Source organism: Topomyia yanbarensis, chromosome 1 (genome assembly GCF_030247195.1).
Source record: "Topomyia yanbarensis strain Yona2022 chromosome 1, ASM3024719v1, whole genome shotgun sequence".
NCBI lineage: Eukaryota > Metazoa > Arthropoda > Insecta > Diptera > Culicidae > Topomyia > Topomyia yanbarensis.
The window spans coordinates 186,330,519-186,353,731 of NC_080670.1; the positions used below are offsets into that span (position 1 = coordinate 186,330,519).

The window sequence follows — 23,213 nt, forward strand, 5'->3', positions numbered from 1 at the left end:
TATCAAAGTAACCGCTGACGGAGAATGAACAATCCTTCGCGTCTTTTCGGTTCCAATACAGAATTGAAAGTAGGCTTTCGTAAAATAAACAAATTTTTAGTTATTTTAGAAGAGAAGGAATCGCATTCAAAATTGAATAAACATACATTTCTCCTTATTGGAGAAAAAATTAGGTAACAGGAAACACAAATCTAGACCTTTTATTCAAAACGACATATCACGACAATGAGTGACTCTCTTTGTTTACTGTCTCTTCTGTTAATAATTCGGTCGCTTTAACATTTATCCCTGAACTCTTTGCATAACATGCTAGTCCAAATCACCGTCTTTCGATCGGTACTGTAAAATAAGTGAAAAGTCCTATAGTGACGCGGTAAAAATCGAAAGAGAAAGTAAACACAGAGAGTCACTCATTGTAGATATGTCTTTTTGAAAAAACGCTCAAGAAATAGTGTTTACGTTTTTTGGGGCTCGCGTCAATCCGGCGTTAGCTTATTTTTGGTCACTAAGTTAGTGTCAGATTCTGATGAGACGAATACAAAAGGCAAATTCTGTAACTAATTTATAAAAAGTCACATCGTTGTCTTTTAGGTAAACCATTAAGATTAATTCTTTGTTAGGACATGATTCAATCATCCACAAACCTATCAAATCAAGTAAGTATACGAGCCCGTTAATTTAGTTCAGTAACATTCCAACTTATTTAGGGATGACAACTATTGGCTCTTCGCAAAGTCTTCCCATGCTTTTCCGATAATTTATGACACACTTACTAACTACGTGTTTGTGGTCATCAACTGAAAGATGAGCAATTACACCAATCCGATGAAACGACAAGAAAACCCACTGTACATTATCTAGGAAGGATTCTCACCAACTCCAACTATTGATTCGCTCGACCAAGTGCCAACTAACGAACAATGTAATGACCATAATTATCATGATAATTTGAGCGTGCAGGAAGATGCCTCGAGTTCCATAAATAGCCAATTCCAACCTTCCGTGGCTTAGCAGTGGACACACGGCCAGGGGAAAAGATTATTTATAGACTCAATAACCTTACGCTCGCAGCGGCGTCAAAGTTTATCGGATAAGTGGCAATTAATCGAAGGCAGCAATTGAATCCCTATACTCGCTCGCCCGGAAAAAGGATGGATGGTTTAATGATTACACCACTTTTTTTCCTGTGTTTTCTCTCTGACCTGTAGCTTCGTGTACGGGACGACATTTTATTACCTAATTATTTATCCACTTGAGCGGTTGAGTTTTGGCAACAGATGAACCCATCCATTCGGGTTTCATTCGGACACTTGGGTTCATCCCCGAACATCTGCATTGCAAACTGTCGATCTTGCTTCAGGAACAGCAGCAAACTATCAAACCAATCACAGTTCCAGTTGTTACGTCCTCCCATAGCAATATCCCAAGCTTTAGGAAATTTTCCTCGCAGTCCATCAACTTTGCTGATCGCGTTATCGTGCAAATAGAAACTTCCGAGTTCAGGGAAACGCCACAGTGAAACGTCCAAACTCGTTAACTGATTGTCGGAAATATCTAGCGAGCGTAGTTTTAATAATGAAATCTCTTCCGAAGCGACAATACTTTTGATCCTGTTACTCGCCAAGGACAACACTAACAAATCCGACAAATTTTTCATTTCATCAAAAGAAATACTCTCGATGAGGTTCCCGTCAGCCTTCAAAGACTCCAACTTCCTCAGCAGCGTAATATTTCCCAGCTCCGTCAGCTTATTCTTCCGAACATCCAAATGTGTCAGCCGGAAGTCCTCTTCCTCGATCTCCAACCGTTCGATACCATTATTCGTCAGATCAAGAATCGAAAACCGTGCCGCCTCGATCGGAAACACCGGAATCGGGGTACTCCCTTCGGCAGCCAGATTAGTAATCTTCAAGTTCGTAATATTGTAAAAGCTACCATTCAACAGCCGATCAATGCTTTCGATTGTCCCGTTTCGGATCCAGAGGACGCGATCTTCGTTGAAACTGGCTTCCGCGAGTGCCGCGTCATCAAAATCTCGACAGTTTGTGTTGTAAACGTAGAAACCTTCACGTAACCGGAACTGATCCTGGCAGATGTTCAAGCGATCTGCGATCGCAACTTCAAAGACTACTACGAGTAATGAGATACTGAAATGTTAAAAAAAAACAAATGATCGATCATTTGAATCATTTTTCGTATGGATCGAAAATACTCACAAATGTAGAAGGATCATCCTGTCAGCTGGTCGGTTCGAAGCGTACTGATAACTGCTGCTCGTTTTGTTTGCCCACCACATACAACAAGGATGACGTATGTAGCTGCTCCCGTTAGCTCACGTGTGCGATATGAGCATCATTGTGGGTAAAAATAGGCGTGAGTAAATCGACCAGCTCTTGCCTACTATCGGTCATGTACCGGCCCGGCGAAGGGATCCAGTGATTGTTCACTGTAGGTTGGGTTTTGGGAGGACTTCACTTTGAAGAGTCTAGATTAATGTTGTAAATATTACACGGTAAATAAAATGATTGTTATTGAAATGAGTATCCCCAGAATTCACAGCTCTAGCTGAGGTGTTCAAAGGCCAACAAGTAAAATAACATTTTTCTTTCCGTTATTGATTGTTAAGAGACCGCGACCATCCTTCCACATCTTCAAAAAAAACGGAACACCAGCTTGAGTAAAATTCAATACCTTGTCTGTGTGGGAATTTGTGCTTATCAATTCGTGGAAATCAGTTCAGTCATCTTCGAGGAAACGATGCGAGATCAAAGTAACCACTTGTTTACGTTTGTGTTAACCCGGCCAAAGCACGGTGGTTCAAAGCACGATTTTGATGACCACAATCACCCAGAACGAATTTGTATGATAACAAAGGTGTCTCAAGATTAGTAGCTTTTAAAAAATGGCTCGCAGACTACGGAACTTAAAATTGGTGCATTGTTCAGCTCAGTCATCATCTTGAAGTTTCTGATATGATGAAACTGGATAACGTCAATTTCCAACATTGAAAAAAGCCATATAATTTTTCTTTCAACCAATATTTTCCACTTTGTTTACAGATGGCTGAATATTGCAGTCTTTGAAATCAACCGATACCGTGTTGATCGCGAGCGCGCGAACCGCCTAAAGATTCGTTAATTTTCCATGTTATCTTATTTAGGAATGCGGGGTGGATGAATAAGGAGGGAGGGAGGTGTGAGGGGGTGGGGGTCAATTGCATATTATACCTTCCCTCTGAGACTTGGTTTGAGAAAATCGGTTCAGTCATCACCGAACAACCGATGTGACTTTAATTGTGGAATAAACCCGGTATCCGGAACTTCCGGATTGGACGATAGTGGACAATACATTTAAAGAATGTTTGATTGGCAGTCAGTGATTTAGAACTGCGAATCGATGTAATTTGGTAACCATTTCAATACATTTTTAGCCTATGAGGTATTACGATTGTAACGGTTTTTATGAGAAATTCCAAAGTGACCACCCTGTAACTCCGGAACCAACAGTCAGAACCGCATGAAATTCAGCAGTCATTGGGATTACTGTATTTTTTATTTGAAATCAAGTTTGTAAAAATCGGTCAAGAATTCGCCTGACAATAGTTGTAATATTAGCTTAGGAACTTGACGCTCTCGGCATGATACTGTAACTTGACGTGGTCCGGGGGGTTTTCCACCAAAGCAGTATTTCAGTGATTATATCACATAAACTTGGGATACGATTATTTTCTTTTTAGTTAAGTTACATTGTGATCAATTTTAGTACTTAACTTGGTGACCTTTATTATCCACTGCCATGGTCAAATAATATACAATGTGGGTTTAGAGCCCAATTCTCTCTGGATGCACCCTTCTTTTATTGTTATATTTTAAATTAGGTCCATGCTAACGCTTACTAACACAAATTGCTTATTATCTCATATACACTCACAATCTCTTATTCCAAACGTACAAACGTGGCCTTCAAGATAACACAAACCTGGTCAAAACTGCGAACACCCGCGATCTGGCAAGCCCCTGGTAATTAAGTCAACATTTGTACCAAAAAATTAACCAACGCGGTCGCAACCATCAACCCACCGCTCGCGTAATTATGAATCGATCACGTTCGTAAGTCTCTACCCTTGATCCTAGCAGCCCAAACTCATGCTTTCAGTTGGACCGATAGAAACAAAAACTGGACAAGACGTCCACGCGCGATCGTTGAATAACACGCGAACATGGGAATGGCCACATGCTTATAAAATAATGAATCCACGCGAAGTTACATACACACTAGCACACGCGACAAAAACGTCAACATACAATCGCTCGAGTCCTTTGCGATCATCCACGTACAACCACACCCACGCAAATCGCAAACAGGATAACACCCCGGTGACTAAGTGAACGGTTTAGCACTTATAAATTCACAAAGGCGGTTTCAAGAGAGAACCAACGCCCGTGTTCGAGCGATCATGAATCGGTTTCATCTGGAAACCCCCATTCTCGGTCCTAGCAGCATAAGTCCAATACCTTCAGGTGGACCAATCAAAAAGATGATGCTCATATCCACTAAACTACACGTTCCATGGCGACTTAAAAATAGAATTTATACACACGAAGTCACATGCTTGAGCCGTTCGCAATCATCCACGCAGCGTACACCCGCGTTCTCGCGCAGACATGATAACATCCCGGTGATAATATGATAATACAGTCCCCCGCACTCACGCGATCATGAATCGATCACGCCCGGAGGTCTCTATCATCGATTCCAAAAGTCTAGGTCCATGCCTTCAATTGAATCAATTAAATTAGAAAGCTCTCATATCCACTGGACAACACATTCCATGGCGACATGACCGTGAACTCTAGTGATACGGAGTAAATCAGTCCCTGTCAGAATGTGATCCGTACACCGAAAAATAAATATCAGAATGACGGTCCGCAAATTTATGAATGGCCGCAGGGTTTCAAAATCGAATTTATACACGCGAAGTCCCATACACACGTGCACACGCGACAAACACGTCAACATGCGAACGCTTAAGCCCTTCGCGATCATCTACGCACACCTAAACGTCCCTAAAGTTTTTCGTTATTCGAAAGATGGACCCAAGGTGTCGTGATGCCTTATCCACGAAGTATGAAGTATGTGGTTTTAACGTTAGTGCTGAACCCATGATGACTCCGAGATCCTTGACGTGACAGTGTCTTGCAATGCTCGAGTCGAAGAAATGCTATTTAAACTGAGCCGGATGGCGTTTCCGCGTGAACGTAGTTGTTGAGCATTTACTCAGGTTTTAAACCATTCTGTTTAGATCACACCACGTACTGAAGCTCTCCAGTTCCCTCTGAAGAAGCTCGACATCGGTATTATCCCGTATTCGTCGAAAAATTTGCATTTGTCGTCGGCAGAAGAAAGGCGGAGTCCTTGTAATGTGATATTGACGTCATTGAAGTAAAGCAGAAATATTAGTGGACCCAGATGGCTTCCTTGTAGGATGCCGGATGTAGCGAAGAATAGTGCAGATTGACGCATTAAGGACTGCTAATTTGCAGTTGCCTTCCATCGAGGTAGGAACGAAATTAGCGCAGAAGTTGTCCATGAATACCGAGTTTGTCCAGCTTCGCTATTGCGATATCGTGGTTGATTTTGTCGAAGGCCACAGATAGATCCGTGTAAATAGCATCGGTTTGCAATCCGTCAGCGAATCCATCGAGTACATATGTTGTGAACGAGAGCAGGTTGGTCATTGTCGATCGTTTAGGCATAAAACCGTGTTGGTCGTCTGCAATGTAGTGTTTTTAGTGAAAGAAAATAGGGTCAGCTCAAAAAGTTTTGATACGGTACTTAAACACGAGATTACCCGATAATCATCAATGTTCGATTTGGTTCGCTTCGTCATCGTTAAGATTTTCGTCTCAGTTTATATCTAACAGTGTACTAATGATTCTGTCGTAGTCAGCGTTTTTAAAATCGTAGACGATAGAGCGACAGACAAGATGTAGTTGATCACTCGGGTTTTTATGCTATGGCGAACGGCGATAAGCACACCACCACCTGATGTCTTATGGCTGTTGAGGGCGTTGCGGTTACAGCGATAGATATCGAATGTTGAACCAAACAACTGGCGAGACAGTGCACAGTTGTTGAGCCACGTCTCGTTCGAGGCGATGACGTCGTAACAGCAGTCCATGGTCACGAGTAAATAGCTAGTAAATCTCGACGTTGCTGTTCACTAGCCCATCTCTATCCGACAGTCAGAAAGTCTTATGATTTTGAATCGAGGGTGTCTGAATTACCCCCACGGTCTTGATAGCCCCGGTTCGCTGGTAGGCCCTTTGCAAAACTGACTCAGACATCACTTCGTTAAAAGTTTAATAATTACTTCTAATAAAGCCAGATTGACTCGTAGTCTCTGATAAAGTGGTAGATAATTAAAGTATCCTTTTTATTTTGGCATGCAATAATAACCTGATGCATACAGTGCCGCCTAGCGGTGAAAATGCTAGGTTCTACATACAATTTCAATAAAAACTTCAAGCACATTGGTCCAGTAGATAGACTTGTCCGATTGGCTTCAAAATTAGAGCCAGTATTCCTGGTGGGACTAGGAATCAACTCACTCTAATGTACATATCCGAAATGTCTTGAACATGTCAACGAGAGCAAGTATGAAGCGCCATCCCTAGGGGTGGGCGTAGCGTAGTTGGTAAATCGATTGCCTTGTACGCAGCGCACCTGGGTTCGAGTTCCGGTTAGAAATTTTTCATTTTTCTACCCCGAAGAGGCGAATGACCTTAAGGTTAAAACCTCTATAATCGAAACAAAAAAAAGCGCCATCCAGTAACTCGAATTCAGACTAAGCAATCAATCTCAGCTAACCAATTGTTATTGTTCTGTTAGGTCGTCCTGATCGGGCTTATGTCGTTCAAACCATTAGTCAATGCAGAAAGTTTTACAATGTATATTGGTGAAGATACTGCAATAAAGAGAGGCAGGTATAAACTATTTTGTGTGGGACTTCCCACGTGTTCTCAATTCTGTCAGATTCGTTCCCAACTGTCTCCACTATCTAAAGTACAAGCCCTTATTATTTCTAAAACCACGCTACGTTCAGCATAAAGCCCTGTTGCTGCAAAGAATAATCGAGTACAATCAAGCCAGGCATAGCTTTCAACGACCATTAGCTTGTTCAGCAATAGAGATTAAGACATGGGCGCATACGATGAAAATGGAGCTTAATCATTTTAGACATCACATGAAATGATTTTCTGAATTAATAGGGCGGTGGCGGTGTGAACAAGTCTGAAGCGGAAGTTTTGAATTTATTGATGATGTGAAGAATGACAGTAATCACAGTAATCAGCCAGGATTGCTATATCGATTAATAATGGTTTTATATCGGGCCAAACTAAACCACTCGTCGTATTTCCTAACCTCCGCTTGGAAGGATTCTTGGTGATCAGTAGAATCGTAGTACTAGCCCCGCAATTGTTCTGTGCTTTGAGAATAGGCATCTGCCCCAAAAGAAGGTCAAGTTCCGCAACGGAATGTATTACCAGGGTTTTCTTTTCCATCATTTCCCCTCTACTTCATGATAAACTATGTGTGAACTTATCATACTCAAGCGGGTTTTTTGATGTTTTACGCATGTGATTTTATACGAGAAACGAACACATTAACGTACAAACGCTCTAGTCCTGCGCGATGATACGCGCCATCGCGAAGTCCCTGCGCCAGCACATATCTGAAGCGTAAAATGAATGTCACATTCAGAAGCACGACCCGCTGCAATTGGCCTTAACCAGTGTTTTAGTGGGCGACATTGCCTGTCCCGTCTGCAATTGTAGTGTGTAATTCTGTCGGGGAGCCCTTCTTAAACTCTCGAAAAAAAAAGAAAAAAAAGTATTTTCCAGGAATATTGTCCGGTAAACATTTCAGACACCTTTTCGGTTTCAATATCATGTAGTTTTCGAAAATCGGAGGGAATATATTAATCTTTAAATTAGTTTCGTAGTGATCTCATCTTTATTCAAATCAATTAAATAGAACATTACTGGCATGAAAAGACTTACGAAGAAGCCAATCCCGAGATACAAACTAATCGTTATCTCTAGCATTCAAATCGAGTTCGAGTCGAGCTCGTTTCGAGCTCAAATTTCCTTACTATAGTTAGGCCGAAATAAAGAATTTTTTGAAAAGTGGATAAAAATCTGTCATTCTTCTGGAGTTTGAGAAAGCTACTTAGCTCTGTATGGAATCTGTCAAACGGGTTTGGTCGAATTTAAAGCAACTTTAGCAGTTTTTTTTTTTGTGGGATCCAACGGTGAAACAGACCGAAATGTTGAAGAGTTGAACGAAGCAAATATGCGAAAAAACTTAATTCCTCCCAGAGGCAGGATTCGAACCTGCAACCCTTGGGACTCCGACCCAAGTGATCGTACCAGAAATATGTTTCTTTTCGTTATGGAGCAATTTGGGAATTGTTTCGGGGTCAAATCATCAACAGGTCTCCTAACAATGATATACCAATAGGTATTGGACGATGAAACGTACGTCAAGACAGACTTTGAACAGCCTCCTTATCAAGAGTTTTATACGGCCACCGAAAAGGTAAATGTGACAGACATTTTCAACCAAATGAAACTGTCTCAGTTTGCTCAGAAATACCTGGTTTGGCAGACAATCTGTACCTGTGCACAGGGATACCAAAAGGTGCGTTTTTAAATTGTGCTTTAACAGTTGATCTTACTGATTTAGTGCGTTAGGAATACTTTCATGGAATGAACGTTTCCTTTTGTTGGTGTATTCCACGGAAAAGTGAGATCGAAGAAAATGTGTACAAGGTTTTGAGATAGAGTCAAAGTTTAGTTTGATACATTGGTTCGACGAAATTTTTTTCTTTTCGTATGTAAAGTGTAATTTATTGGATTATTATTTTAACGTCATTTTATCACTTGGGAATAAAATGAGAAGAATTTAATATTAGAAAACAAAATTATATTTGGTGAGCTGGTGAGAAATACGAAGAATGATACCAACACTCTCCTCTTTCAAACCTTAATCAAAATTCGCCACTGCGACCAGATAAATCTGAAGGTAATTTTCACTCAGATAAAAAAGCTGTCAATAACACATTTTACAACCGCTTGTCACCGACCTAAAGAAACGGTCATCACCCCGTACCTCCGGAGGTGAGAAAATCGAATAAGTGTGAAGTTCTAGGGGCCAATCGATAGCACCAGACTCCCAGTGACACCCGTCAAAAAGCAGGACACATCAGTAAAGAAGAGAAAAAATTAATTTAATTTCCTTCCAAAACGTGAGTGTTCAATTGATGAGTTTTCGAAACTCTACGCCTACTACGGTGGTGGCGGATGACCAAACGCAAACGAAAGAACAGGAAGATGACTTGCCAGTATGATTAGGTAGATGAACAACGTAGGCTTGTTCTGACAGAAAAAACGTTATTAATCCACCTAACAGTGTGATGAGACATTTCTTATAACTCTTATCACTCTCTTCGGATATTATATCGTTTGAGAACATTTAGAACTTGATGCTTCGCGATGTTTTTGATAACACATACTACATGGGATAGTGGCAGGACTCAGAGAATCACTCAAATCAGCATAGGACAACATCAGTGCTAGAAATCTCAAACCAAATCAATGGGAAGGCGAAAAAATGGCCCATAAAATAGACATACAAACGAATTATTGCTAATGCTCTGTTAATAAAATATCTAAATTCCTCAATCAATGCATTGTGGTGGGAAAACTGATTTTTCTAAAGGGATTATGTATATTGTACTGAACCAAAAAAAAATCGATTTGTTTTAATCGATTTCAAGTTTATACTTTACTCAAATTTCCAACGCGACTGAGAATTAAGAAATCAACGCTTTTTCTTGAAAAAACCCACCATTCAAAGAAAATCAACAGTGCATATTTTTAGACTTGGTTTTATTTCCTATTTAAGAACTATTGTGTTTTTTACATCCTAGATTGCATGATTCAGTGATCGAAACCCAAAACTTCATGAAGTATTTGAAATTATTAAATTAAAATTTGTGTTTGCTATTGAAATTGACAAAATGATTGTATATATAGTATATAGTCCCTTTGGCGATTGTTTACTTTTTTGGTCCCACCTATCAGCATTGAAGTATCGCCCTTACGTTTTTTTTACAATACCAATTTTACAATTGGTGGGGGTTTGGTGAAAATCGATCTAACTGTCCAAACGGCATAATTCCGAAACCGTAATTTTTGAAGTTTTAAAATTATGCAGAATTAATTTTTCAGAAAATAGTAACAAGCAAAAAAGTACCAAAGTCCAAAAAAATCAATTTTTGTCAAACGTAATTTTTTCGAGTTTACATCAAATCTCAATGTTTCATGCATTATAATGTCATTTGGCATCAAAAATACAAATTTGATTTTGAAAATTTTTCATTTCAGTTTATATTGGAATTTGCTGTGTGATTGCACTCTTCAACTCGTAACTCCGGATCCGGAAGTCCAATCAATAAAAAAAAATCAATTACAGCCGATGGGAAGATTGTACCTTTAATTTGAGACTAACTTTGTGCAAATCGATCCAGCCATCTCTGATTAACAGAGGTCATATTTTTTTTCCACATACACACATACTCACACATACATACAGACATGCATACACACACAGACATTTTCCGATCTCGACGAACTGAGTCGATTAGCATATGACACTCGGCCCTCCCGGTCGGGATTAGATCGACGAATTTTAGAGTGAATGAGAAAGGCAAAAACATTTTTAGCAAATGTTGAAATTTATGCATTTTTTGGTGAGCAGTTCTATGTTTCATAGACATTAAATCAATTTTAACTTCGCTTCCTATTAAATAAAGACCCTTATTACAGTACATCTCTACAAAAACGAGATCAATTTGAAAATAAATCTGAGGATTATGATTGATTACAGAACTCTGGAATTTTCTATTGGAAGGTTTTCAGGCAGAAATTTGATATTGATGCTATTAGATAACTGTGAAATCAAGACCAAGAGATCAGTTACATATCAGGACCCCATTCCGACAATTTATCAAAAGTCCTCATGATGTTTACAACAACAGGTTATCAATCTACGGATCAGATAATTGTTATTGTAATATTGAATTAAATCAGTCTGCATCAATAAATTTTCAACTTCAATCCAATATTTTTTTTGGGTGTGGTGGAGGGGGAGGGGGGTTGTATGGTGTTAAACCCCAAAACCTTCTCTTGGCTACGCCGTTGCTTGGAGTTATTTATTTCGCTTTTCATTTTCCGATATGTTTCAGATCGATCCGATGGTTATAAGTTGGAAAAATTACAGTCAGAAGGTTCGCACAAATGAACATTTTTGTACTGATAAGTTATCAAGTTCCTTCCAGACAACTTGGAAGTGTTCGGTGATTATTTCTAGCGGTTGTAGATAGTAAAATGAAATACAAAATTCGTTTTATCGAAATAATGTTTGGCTTATTTCAATGGATTATTACTATATTGAACAATAAATAGGCGACACTAATCAACAAACAACAAGCCATAACTTTTAAAGTATTCAAAATAGATATTTGAAGTCTTCAGTAAAGTTATTCGCAAAAGTAAGAGCTACAAATTTGCTGAAGGCATCATTTCGATATAATCACTTCCAAAAAAATTTGTGAAAATATCTCACTCATAGGGGGATTAATCAACAAAAGCACAATACCAAAAGAAAGGGCATATTGCCTCCATTAAATTCTCCGAAGATACTATTGACCTAAAATAAGCCGTTTTGTCGTTAATAATAGATTACATGTTTTTGGTCATATTTCTGGCTATGGGAAATGATAAAAATCTTTCGTCCGCATTTAATGTTAAATATCTCTTTTGATAATAGTCCGATTTCAACAATCTATAGCTTGTTCGAAAGGTATTCGTTAAAGCTGTCTAAAAACATATAAATTGTTAATCTATATTGTCAATTTCGGCAGATAATTCAAAAAAACTGCAAAGAACGCCATTTTTGCGCATTCAAACATTCATATCTTGGAAACTAAACATCAGAATCAAAAACAAATTAATAGCGTTCATACTGTTTTTTAGTTCTTTCATTTAAAATTGGTTTGGATAAGATCGGTTCAGCCATTGCTGAGAAACACGAATGAGAATTTGTCCGTTACATACACACACACACACAGACACACACACACACAGACATTGTCCCAAATCGTCGAGCTGAGTCGATTGGTATATAAGACTCGGCCCTCCGGGCCTCGGAAAAAATCTTGAAAGTTTGAGCGAATTCTATACATTTCTTTTATAAGAAATGTAAAAAGGAAGAAAAAAAACCTGGAATTTAAACAAGCCGCCCTTCCTCCCCACTGAAATTGATGGCTCATTTCCCCGGAGGGGGCCGAAGATGACTTACTTCCGATGTTTACCCCTGCTCTGATGTTGTGAGAGGTAAGAAGACCACCGGCGCGTGAAAATTGATTCCACCAGAAAAGACTGTGACTTCTGCCGATTTTTCCCTGTGGCCTTTCAAACTGCCACCTTTACCGGTAGGTAGGAGATGACACTCCTTTGGACCAGGTCAAATGGAATGTGCTTGATGACTGCAGAGCTAATAGAGTTTTCATTTTCTTCCTTAACCACTACGGGTGAGAATGCTGGCAGGATAGACGATAGACGGCCATTAAATGTTGAACAAATGTACAAGTGGCTGGGAAAAGGTAAGAAAAGGAAAGGAGCATTCCAGCAGCAGCTTCCGGTTCTTTTTGGGAGGCCACTTAACGACGATGAAGTCGTTAAGAACTTCATCGATGGGAGGTTACTTCATGAATAGTGCTATTTATGATATGTCTTCTTATCAGTACAGGTTCCTCTTGTGTTTATAGTTGGAAAGGGTGCCACCAATCGCTTGAATTGACAATTACGAATGTACTTTTGGATACATTTTTTTAACAAATTCAAATCATCTATTATGGTGGTAAAATAACATTCGTTTTCATAACAATGTTAGTTATATTGGTTATTTTTGGAAAGTTTTCCTTGCAGTAAATAGCGCCGCCTGCGTTGATTGAAAGTTCTGTCAACGAATTTCGACAATACAAATATTTGTTGTAATTTGACAAGTATTTTTTATTATGTGGTTTTTGTTTGAGGCGAAGCTGAGTCAGTTCCTAACCCCAACTGCTGTCAAAATGTATGAACTGACAGCGGTTGTGGTTAGAACCTGACTCAGTTTCAGATTCAAGCGAAATCTCCATTAGTTTATTAGACACGACACAATCTGCTAGCTGGACAGAGCCGTAGATTTGATTGGCCGAAAAAAAAATTCAAAGTATTGAAGTGTTTTCAAGATTTCTGCGCTGCGCTGCCCTGAAAGGAATGCTTAAGTTTCTCCTCGCGCTGTTCGTTCGCGGGACACGTCGGGAGACCATGTGAATTCCCTCCGCAGTAGAGACACTTTTCAACATCCCTTCCACAGGAATTAATTGCCTCATTATTTATAAGTTTGAACTCTACATCCATGTGTCAGCAAGCAAATCCGGGCAATCCAAAGTCGGATCGGAGACAACCCCGGCACATTCAACCCTATTTGATGGAACATATATCCTATATGCCTTCGTAAAAGGCTTGCAGCCAGCAATATCATTTGCCTGGTTTAAGCTATTTACCACAACCCGAAGCTTATCAGGGCGCATTTTCGATATTTCTATCACGGCCGAATATCGTTAGGCCAGAACTCGAGAAATCTTCAATAAATTCAAACACTTTTTGTCTTTAGCTCGCACGAAGATCACGTGAGGGCCGAGTATGGATAAACCTTGAGCCGGGGAACCGATTTTATTTCGACATCCATCTCACCTTGAGATGAACCACTGTCAGGGGAAGTCATTTTCGCACGGGCCTATTGCCTAGTACAAGCTGGGATTATAGGCAACTATGGGAAGCATAGTATTATAGCGCTTCTTAAATTGTGTATATAACGGTATCCAGATGGCTTACTAGAAAAAAAACACTGCTTCGCTTCTCACTGGCTGGATAACGGTAAACGCGCAGAAACACAAAAGAAGGGAAAAAATACTGAACTCTCGACTAGGCTGAAAATGCGCAAGATAACCTTGGCAGCTGATTAGCGCTTCTTTTCAACGTTACACTGCACTTGCACAGACTGGAAAGATCGACCAATCGGTCCGAGAGTCACAGAACGAATGGTCTTATTAGTTGGTGTTCTTGATAGATCGTCATTTATAGCATACCTGATACACAATAGCTCTCTAACGTTATTGGTTCTTGACTGATTCCTATTCTAACCTGTGAGCACCTTGTAGTCCCTGTCTTGTCGACTTGTGCCAACCCGATCCCCATCGAATTCCATTTTCACAGGATAGTTGTCCGGCTTTATCGCAGCATGTCCTGTCAAGATGTGACCACCTTAAGGGGAGCCCATAGACTTCCACGTAAAATACGGTTCCGGATCTCGGGACTGTGCTCGATTTCGCATGCCAACACGTACTTCATTTTGGATGTATCTTCAACCCGTGCTTCACTGCTTCGCGCTTTAGTCTGGCCTCAAGTGTTCTGTGGACAATGTTCATGGCATCGGTGAAGCATCTCGATAGGTTGAAAATCGTGTTCCTACAGCAGGTAAAAAAGACCACCAACGGGACGAAACCTGTTGCGGGCAAATCACTCGATATCTTCACACAGTACTGGAGTCTATCCAGCATGGGCTTGATGAGTCGGATCAGCTTTCCCGGATAGTCGTTCACGTCCCTGATTTTCCATCCATCTCTATATGAACAACACTTTCGGAGGATCTATCGCAAAGGGAAGATTTGGAGGAAGTCCTTCGATGAAGCCGGCCGGATACCTTCCCTCGAATCTCTTTGCTAGTGGCGTCAGTTGCTGGAAGATGACTTGGATTAGTTAAGGCGGTATTAAGGACGGTGATCACAAGCAAGTTTTCACAGTCCAGTGCATATTGGGCAGATAACCCTTTCGTCCACTTCTCCAGCAACTGCTGGGAGTTCAGAATGCTTACTATCAGCCGATGCAGGCAATCGACCAGCTTCTACGGGCCCATCTCCGATACCTTTCCTTCCAACCGATTTGCTCTTCAGTAGGTTCGAGGACATCCTTAACTTCACCTATCGTCACAGGTGACACATCCCTGTCACTTGCTGTATCGACGACTTCGATCACCTCACAGTTGTCCGTAACAATACTCCCAGCCTTACTTCCGCGTAGCATATCAACGACCCAGCTGTTCCAGCTCCCCACACTACTCGTCATCCTGACTCTGCTTCAGTCGGCGTAGTTCTACCTATTGACGGTTGACACATAGCATCTGGTGTTCGCGGTGCATTCTTCTTTTCCAACGCCTGCTGAGATATCCCGTCGAACCATTCTTTCAGTCGGTTGTTGGCGATGAATAGTTTTCTGTCGCATCTTAACCGTCACTAGGAAATGGTCCGAATCGATGTTGGCGCTTCGACAGGTTCTGTCTATCAAAACGTGGTCAATGGGTGCTTCTGTTGGGTCTGGTTACCTCCAGGTGTACCGATGTGAGTCTTTGTCTTTGGAGGCCACTTTCGTTGGTCAGCTGGTGTGCGTTGGAATTTCCCATCGCTGGTTTGTATGCCTCCTCCTGACCAACCTGAGCGTTGAAATCCCCAATGATGATCTTGATGCCATGGTTTGGGCAGCGGTTGACTGACCCGCAGGAAATTGCTGTTGAACTCGATAGCCACTTCTGCACTATTCCCGCCGACGCTGCTCCTCCGCCGACCTTCCTGGGATGACATAACCCTTACAGCGATACGTTTCACCATCTGGGAAAAAAGTTTTACTGGAATGTCTCAACCGTATCTGAGATGGTTAACCTAGTCCATCATCTTAGGAAATGACCACCAAGGGAGGTGAAGGACCCCGAACCCTGAACGACTTCCGCACCATAAGCCTACTTCCGTGCCTCAAGAAGGTTATGGAACGGATAATCTATAAACGCCTTATGAGCTTCTTGGAGGAGAACCACTACCTGGACTAGCGCCAGTTGACCTCTTGGTGCTTTTGGAGAGATACTTCTTCAAGCCCTTGCCAACGACCAACACGCAGACATCGCTATTTTAGACATTGCCAAAGCATACAACACGGCTAGCCGAGAGGAAGCTCTCCGACTGGGGAGTTACAGGAAACTTAGGCAGCTTCAAGAAGGACTATCTTCACGACCGCACATTCCGTGTAGGAATCAGCAATTCAGAATCTTCACTGAAGAAAACGGTGTCCCCTAAGGATCCGTGCTTGCCGTTTCACTGTTCTTGGTCAGTATGAACTCGCGCTTCGCCACCCTTCCAGAGAGTGTCCATATTTGTGTCTACGCCAATGACATCCTTATCGTAGTAATAGGGAAGTCAACGACCCGAGTGAGAATAAAGTTTCAGACTACGGTGAACGCTGTTGGTCGTTCAATCTGGCAGCTTCGAAGTGTTTCATGTTTCGTCGGAATCCGAAGATCGTCGGCATCACACTAGATCGCCGCTTCACCTTCATGCCGTACTCTCGATCTCGAATTGCGAAAGCAAGAAACGGTGAATGCGGACCATCAGCTACCGGCATCCGACTTGGAACAGGAAGATCGTCAGAGGGGCTCTTATTCATAGCAAGATCTACAATGGATTCGAGATTACAAGCCACTACTGGGAAGGTTTCATGACTGTATTGGCTCCTCCGTTCAACGGGACGATACGACTGACTTCCAATCTACTCCCAAGCACTCCAGCGTAAGCCGCCTGTGTCGAAGCCGGTCTGCTCTCCTTCCGGTGGACAGCCGCCAATATTATGCTCCGATACACCCTAAAATATGTGGAGAGGACATCGGGCAACAGTCCGAACAAAACATATTTTGGGAGTAGACCGGTTCGGAACCTCCTCAACTGGTGCGTCTTCATGGAACCCCTGGTACGAAAATCGCCCGTGCACGAACACCAACTTATCTAGATCAATTGGCGCTGGGTCCTCCCCAGAGGTATCCCGTGCTAAGTTCTACCAGCTAATGAAAGATCGGTTCACAAACCACGCCCAGACCTTCGAAGATGCGTCCAAGCTAGTCGTCCGAGGAATAGGTGCAGGCCTCGCCGTCCGCCTCCTTCCAATCTATTCCGTTTTCTTAGCAGAACTCGCAGCGAGTAGCCTTGTGCTGGCAAACAAAACAAATGGCATTTTGACGGTCATGCAGTCCCACTACCTGTCGGTAACCACCGCCCTGGAAGCTGGTACATACCGCCACTGACTACGATTTGTTGGGTTCCTAGTCATTGTGTGATCTGCGGAATATCAAAAATTATTCCAAACTCAATTATCCACAGTATTTTGAAGAAAAATAACGTAATTTATCATAAATGTAAGCGAGGAACCAAAATAAACAGCGAAACAACTCGAAAAATACCGATTTGCTGCAATACACTACACCGTAAACACTTTTCAAATGAAAAATTCATCATTTTGAATGATGAATCGTGCTTAACGTGCTTAAACATGCATAACGAACCATAAATTAAATGGAAACGAAAGTTAATACACTGACAACATTGGACATCAGACGATGATAAATGCGCCGACAAATTTTCGAAGGTGTAATTTAGTGTAGTTTGCCTCTGATCTGGGTAAACAAAGCTAAAACGGTCGATGCAGATGTTTGTATTAGAAAATTTAAGCAATTCATCATGCGCCGAAATTGAAGCAATTCATCAAAAAATATCACGCACGTGAAGAAATTATGTTTCGTCCCGATCTTTCAAGTAGTCATGATGCGAAAAAAAAACAACAGATTGGCCGAATAGACAAAATACCATTTGTGCCGAAAAAGGGCAATGCTCCAAACGTGCCAAAATAATGTCACCCTGAAAATTTCTCGATTATTATCAAGCGTATGGTGGTGTGCTGTCAGAGCTGGGAGGCTCCAAACGTCTCGGTGAGCACACCATCGATTTCTACTGTCCGAACAGGTACGTATACGTGATATTGCTTCGTAAAATTATCACACAGCCTGGTCGAGGTCATTCACTATAGCACGTATCTTGGTAGACATCCGCATCGAGTCTATTTGAGCTAGCTGGAATTTAATCTAAAAGTACCCTGGAATTTAATCTAAAAGCTTTCCCAACACATGTTAGTCCTGTACTGGCTACAGTTTATTTTTGTAAAAAGACTGGTGCCCCGGAAACGGTAGGGTACTCTTTGTTGGAACTCACTGTTTTTGGATCCGGTTCAACATTGAACTCAACAAGAAGTATGCGAGCAAAAAGTTTTTCGGAAAGGACAGGTGGTGAGCCTTCTATTGAAGCGCCTAAAATCATCCTTATGCAGCTAGTACGCAGTACATGATGTAAGTTTATGCGAAGGCCAATTTTCAGTCTGTTTTCAACAGAAATCTACCCCAAAATCTTATCAAGCTTGCCGCCCCGTTTCCTTATTGGCTTCTTACGAAAGGTGCCTGAGTTGTCCACTATATGGATTTATGGCAGTTTATGACGCGCTGCACAAACACGTGAACAGGTGGACAAACCTTATCCAGAAAACAGTCTCTTCTTTGCTATAGTTTGCTATCATAGAAGCAGTCAACTCAATACTTCACCAGGTCTTTGTACTTCAGACACGGCTCGGTGAACACCGTCGATTTCCACTGCAGGAGCGGGCATGTATACGTGCCTATTGCTTCGCGAAACGATCAACGATTTGGTCGAATTCATGTGCTTTAATGCGCATCTTATTTGCCCGAGAGCCTGTTACCTGGATTACAGCAGGCTACTGACAATATTGTATGATTTTGAGTTGGTCCAGAAGTAGACATCTCTATAGGAAGGAAATAGTTATGGAATTTCGAAGTAAAACAAGAGAATATTTTACCACACAATGGAGGATCCAACACGGTCACCTGCAGGAGGTTAAAGGGTAGCTGGTATACTGGATTCATCGGTCCGAACGACTCGAGCAGATTACGAACTGGTCACACAAAGATTACCCACGAACAAACCCAGGGTCAATCCATCATTTGTCCAGTTTGCCAAACAAGACCTACGGTGAAAACCACTTGATCAACTGTCCGGAACCGTATCTTTCACCAACTCTCACTCTCCATCAGGGGCATCCTAGCAAACGATCCAGTGAGCGAAGTAGCTCTAATCTGCTTTTTAAGAGATGCGAGGCTTCTCGAACGTATCTAGAACACGAAAATCGAACGTGCTAAACATCTCTTGCAGGTGATCTAATTTGTGCAATCCCACGGGCCGCTTCTCCTCACTCGGACCGGGTGTAGGGGAGGTTAGCCATGGCTCACAAATACCAAACAACTACGACCACTCGAAGACAACAATCATCACCCGAATCGTGGGCCCTTCGCCTCACCTTCTGTCGGTATAGGAGAGGTCTCCCGTTAACTCTACATTAACTCTACTATACCGACAATGCGAAAGAATTATGAAACGCTACGGGACCACTGGTCTCGCGGCTCACATCTTCAACGAACAAGTTACGACACAGACATTAACTAAATGATACTTGTTAATGCAATGTAACATAGTTTTTTTTCCTTTCTAATGGGTGAATGACCTCATGGTTAAAGCCCATATAAAAATAATTAGCTATTAAGCAATTATTTTAAAAAATATTTTCAAAATTTCTCACACAGACGTGATTCCGTTGAATATTATTCAATTTGAATCGAAAACCACGAGCGCGCCCTGTTATTTTTTGGATTTAGTATCTAGCGACTAACTCGGTCTGTCAGCTACTGATGAGACGAAGTGGAAAGACTAAACTCTAATTTATTGAGTATTTATGCTCATCAGCATAAACGTACACACTGTTAGTGTCTAATCAAACATGGAAATGTAACAGCCAGGTGTAGTGATATCATAACCCATACCACCTTGATCATTCAACGTAAACCCTCCACTAGTAAAAGTCACAGATTCAATTAGAATAAACTTTGTTTGAAACAATTTGAATTGTTTTCAAAACCAGATGTGATATCATAATATATTACATACGTCCCGGTGTTTCCCTGTCCCGCACTTTTCATTTGTTGCCATTCTGGGAAATCCACTGTTGTATTCTAGGTGGGGTCCGCATCCGAGTCATTGGTGAATTATTACTAAATTCTAGTGTCTAGTAGTAGGGTGGTAATCGTATAATCGATACTTAAAAATTAAAGCATTTAACCTAAAAAAAATCCATAAAACTATAATCACTGATAACTGATATTTAACTGTCGTTTTAAAATGATTTCACCAAGCAGGTAGAAACTTGTCGCTAGCCGGCGCTACGATCTCTCTCTCTCTCTCTCTCTCTCTCTCTCTCTCTCTCTATCTTTCTAGTGACAGTGGGTTGAGCACTGTCCCCAACGCGATAATCATGTATTTTTCCTGGGACTTCATCATAGCCCAGGTGATAGCATAAGGATTTGTGCATTAGGCCGGAGTCCCAAGGGTTGCAGGTTCAAATTCTGTCTCTAGGGAGAATTTTTTCACGTAATTGCTTTCGTTCATCGATCTGTTTTCCCCGTTGAATACCACCAAGAAAGTCTTAAATAAAATAGGTTTTTAAAATTTCTCAAAAAAAATCCGCTAAATATAATTTGGATTACAAAAATTAAACAAAGTTTTGTCATATTAACTGCATCTGAGTACACCACTGACAGCCTACCAACCGTTCATTCTAGGCCACACAATCCATAACTGCGATGAGCCCATTTCATATACCGTTCGTTCGAATGAATCGGCAAGTTCAAGTGCGACTACGACGACGAGGACCACGATTTATGTTGGATGCATGTACCTATAGCTACAGATAGGTGTAATAGCAAGCAAACTCCAGCACAGCACAGCAGCCAGCGGAAGTGGGTTAGACAACAAAACCATTCATGTAGCTAACAGGATGAAGGTAATCTATGTAGCTTTTCCCCTTTTATGATCTGAGCGGCTTTGGGGATAAAGTTTTTCAACACCTCATACACTTGCTGCATTGAACCGTTTAGAATAGAGAACCGATCCCCGGTGGGGAGGGGAAGTTTAACGATGTTAACTGCTTGCGACGTGATTTCAGCCCGATTTGAGAAATGGTTCAGTAATAAATTTTGCATGTTGCCAATATACACAGAAACTGGCAAGGAATAAAAATCGCCATAATACATAGCCAAATAGCCTTGTTTATCACATGCTTGATCCTGTTATTTGCTTCTCGGCGGGAGTACTAATAAAATTAACATCAAATTCCATTCATGAATTAAGCGTAATAAAATTCAAAATCGCCCCTTGTCTTCCCCATTACTGTCGGACGTAAAAAAGTTTGAAAAGTCCGACAGCTTAATTTATGTTCAAATTTTAACGGCTCTCCTTCTACCTCCCGGCTGGACTTTCTAACAATGGTATCGATGGTAAAGTGAGCCGTTTACCTTTTACTTCAATTTAGGTCTGAAGTTATGGGGTAACAAAATTCCACTCGTTCTAAATGGCGTTCCTTTAACCTGAATAGTTGTTATTTAGGTACTCACGTCTGTCACACGTGAAAGCGGGGTCAACTTTTTTCTTAGTTTGAGTCAAAGCAACCCCTGTAAATGCAAACATTTATTACCCCAAAGTCATACAACGCCCCACGAGTCGCATCGCAGCAATCCATGAAAAGCTGTTAAATTCAACACCCATCCTTGCGACACACCGGTTGTCACTGTAATTTATGCAATCAAAACGCTTCTGCAATTCAAACAGTTTCTCGCATCCAACGTAAACATCACATGGTCCACTCGAACCCTGGGCAGGATCCCGGGAGCCATGTGGCACTGCTAGTCAAACATTAAATCAGGTGTTGTACATTGTTGGAAAAGTTTGTCAAAAATTAGTCCCATGGGGATTACTTTTGCTCCTGTTCCCCTATTTAGTTGCTGCCAAAAAGGGGAGCCGAATCGCGGCGACACTAGTCAGCTCAGTGCGAACAGCGTCAACAGTGTGTATAGTTTGTTTATAGTAAACATTAGCCATCAGGAGTGGAGCGCCAGTTACAATATTTGAGCAAACGATTTACGGCACACATGGACGTGTGAGTGTGTGTGTTCCCTAACGGTACTAACATTGTGATTCTGATCGACGGTACCGGTCAAGATGAACTCATGGAAAGGTTTCGGATAATGTGCTGTCGAATGTTATTGATTTCCGCATCATCAACTGTAATTGTGCTGTGCTGTGCAGGATCAGATTTCCAGGTTGTTCAATCTTGGACAATCCATCTCCTGTAAAGTGCCTAAAATTTTGGAAACTTTTTGAGAATTCTGCAAAGTCAAATCGCCTAAGCCCGTCTGAAGGTTGCCTGAAAAAAATAAAGAAACTGTATGAGAAACGCCACGGTTCCTGATTTTCGCCACTAGGTGGCGTGGTAAGTGGACAAGTTTGAGATTTGTATTGGAAGTTTTACGCACAACCACTTTGTATAAGAATGCTATATCATCCGCTTTTTGGCATTTCCATAAAGCGATGTCTGACTGATGGTGGCCAGGAGCTGAATGCTAGTAGCGGCTACACGTTAGAATAGGGAACGATCAGCTAACGGCCAAGAAGGGCGAAGCAGGTAGGACAACGGATCCGCCCAGGAAGAACATTGCGGTGTCTTCCAGGATTCTTTGCGGGGAGCAAACGAATCCGGTGATTCGTCACCATCGTCGCTAGGGAGGTTCCAACAAACGAGCCGCGCTCACCTCCCTAGCTAATTGTTAAGGACCGCTGCCGGAGCAGCCAACGTAAACAAGGAGAACTCGGCCGTTGCTTTCCACCCAGCATTAGCAGCAGTGGAGAGTATTAGGAGAACATAAACACGGTAAAATTTAATTTGTTTGTTTTTTTTCCTTTTTGTTTGCTGTGTTACGAAAATCCGAAATTCTATAGAGGCACCTAGGCCGCCCTGAAAAGAAGGGTCCGCCGGGTAAACAAGTGAGCACACCAATACTTACAATATCGAAAACAAAACGTAGTTCTACATTAAAAGAAGTGTGTTATTTCAAAGTACACACTAAATTATCGTTCGAAAGTCGAACTGAAAAAGAAAGCCAAAGTAAAAACGCAAAACTGCAACTCCGCCAAGGGCGACAGAAGACCACGCTACGGTTCAGACTGCCAACAACAGTGCAAAAGAAATAAAGCCGATATCACGTTTCAAACCGTC

General features: G+C 41.5%; 1 protein-coding gene across 1 annotated transcript; it reads right to left on the reverse strand.

Moving 5' to 3' along the window:
- Positions 1-1,182: 1,182 nt before the first annotated feature.
- On the reverse strand, positions 1,183-2,346 carry LOC131676446 (protein phosphatase 1 regulatory subunit pprA-like). The gene is made up of 2 exons (XM_058955512.1): positions 2,217-2,346; positions 1,183-2,147 (listed from the first exon to the last, which is right to left on the reverse strand). The coding sequence occupies exons 1-2, from the start codon at positions 2,294-2,296 to the stop codon at positions 1,241-1,243; spliced, it is 987 nt and encodes a 328-aa protein (XP_058811495.1). The 5' UTR covers positions 2,297-2,346; the 3' UTR covers positions 1,183-1,240.
- Positions 2,347-23,213: the final 20,867 nt, after the last annotated feature.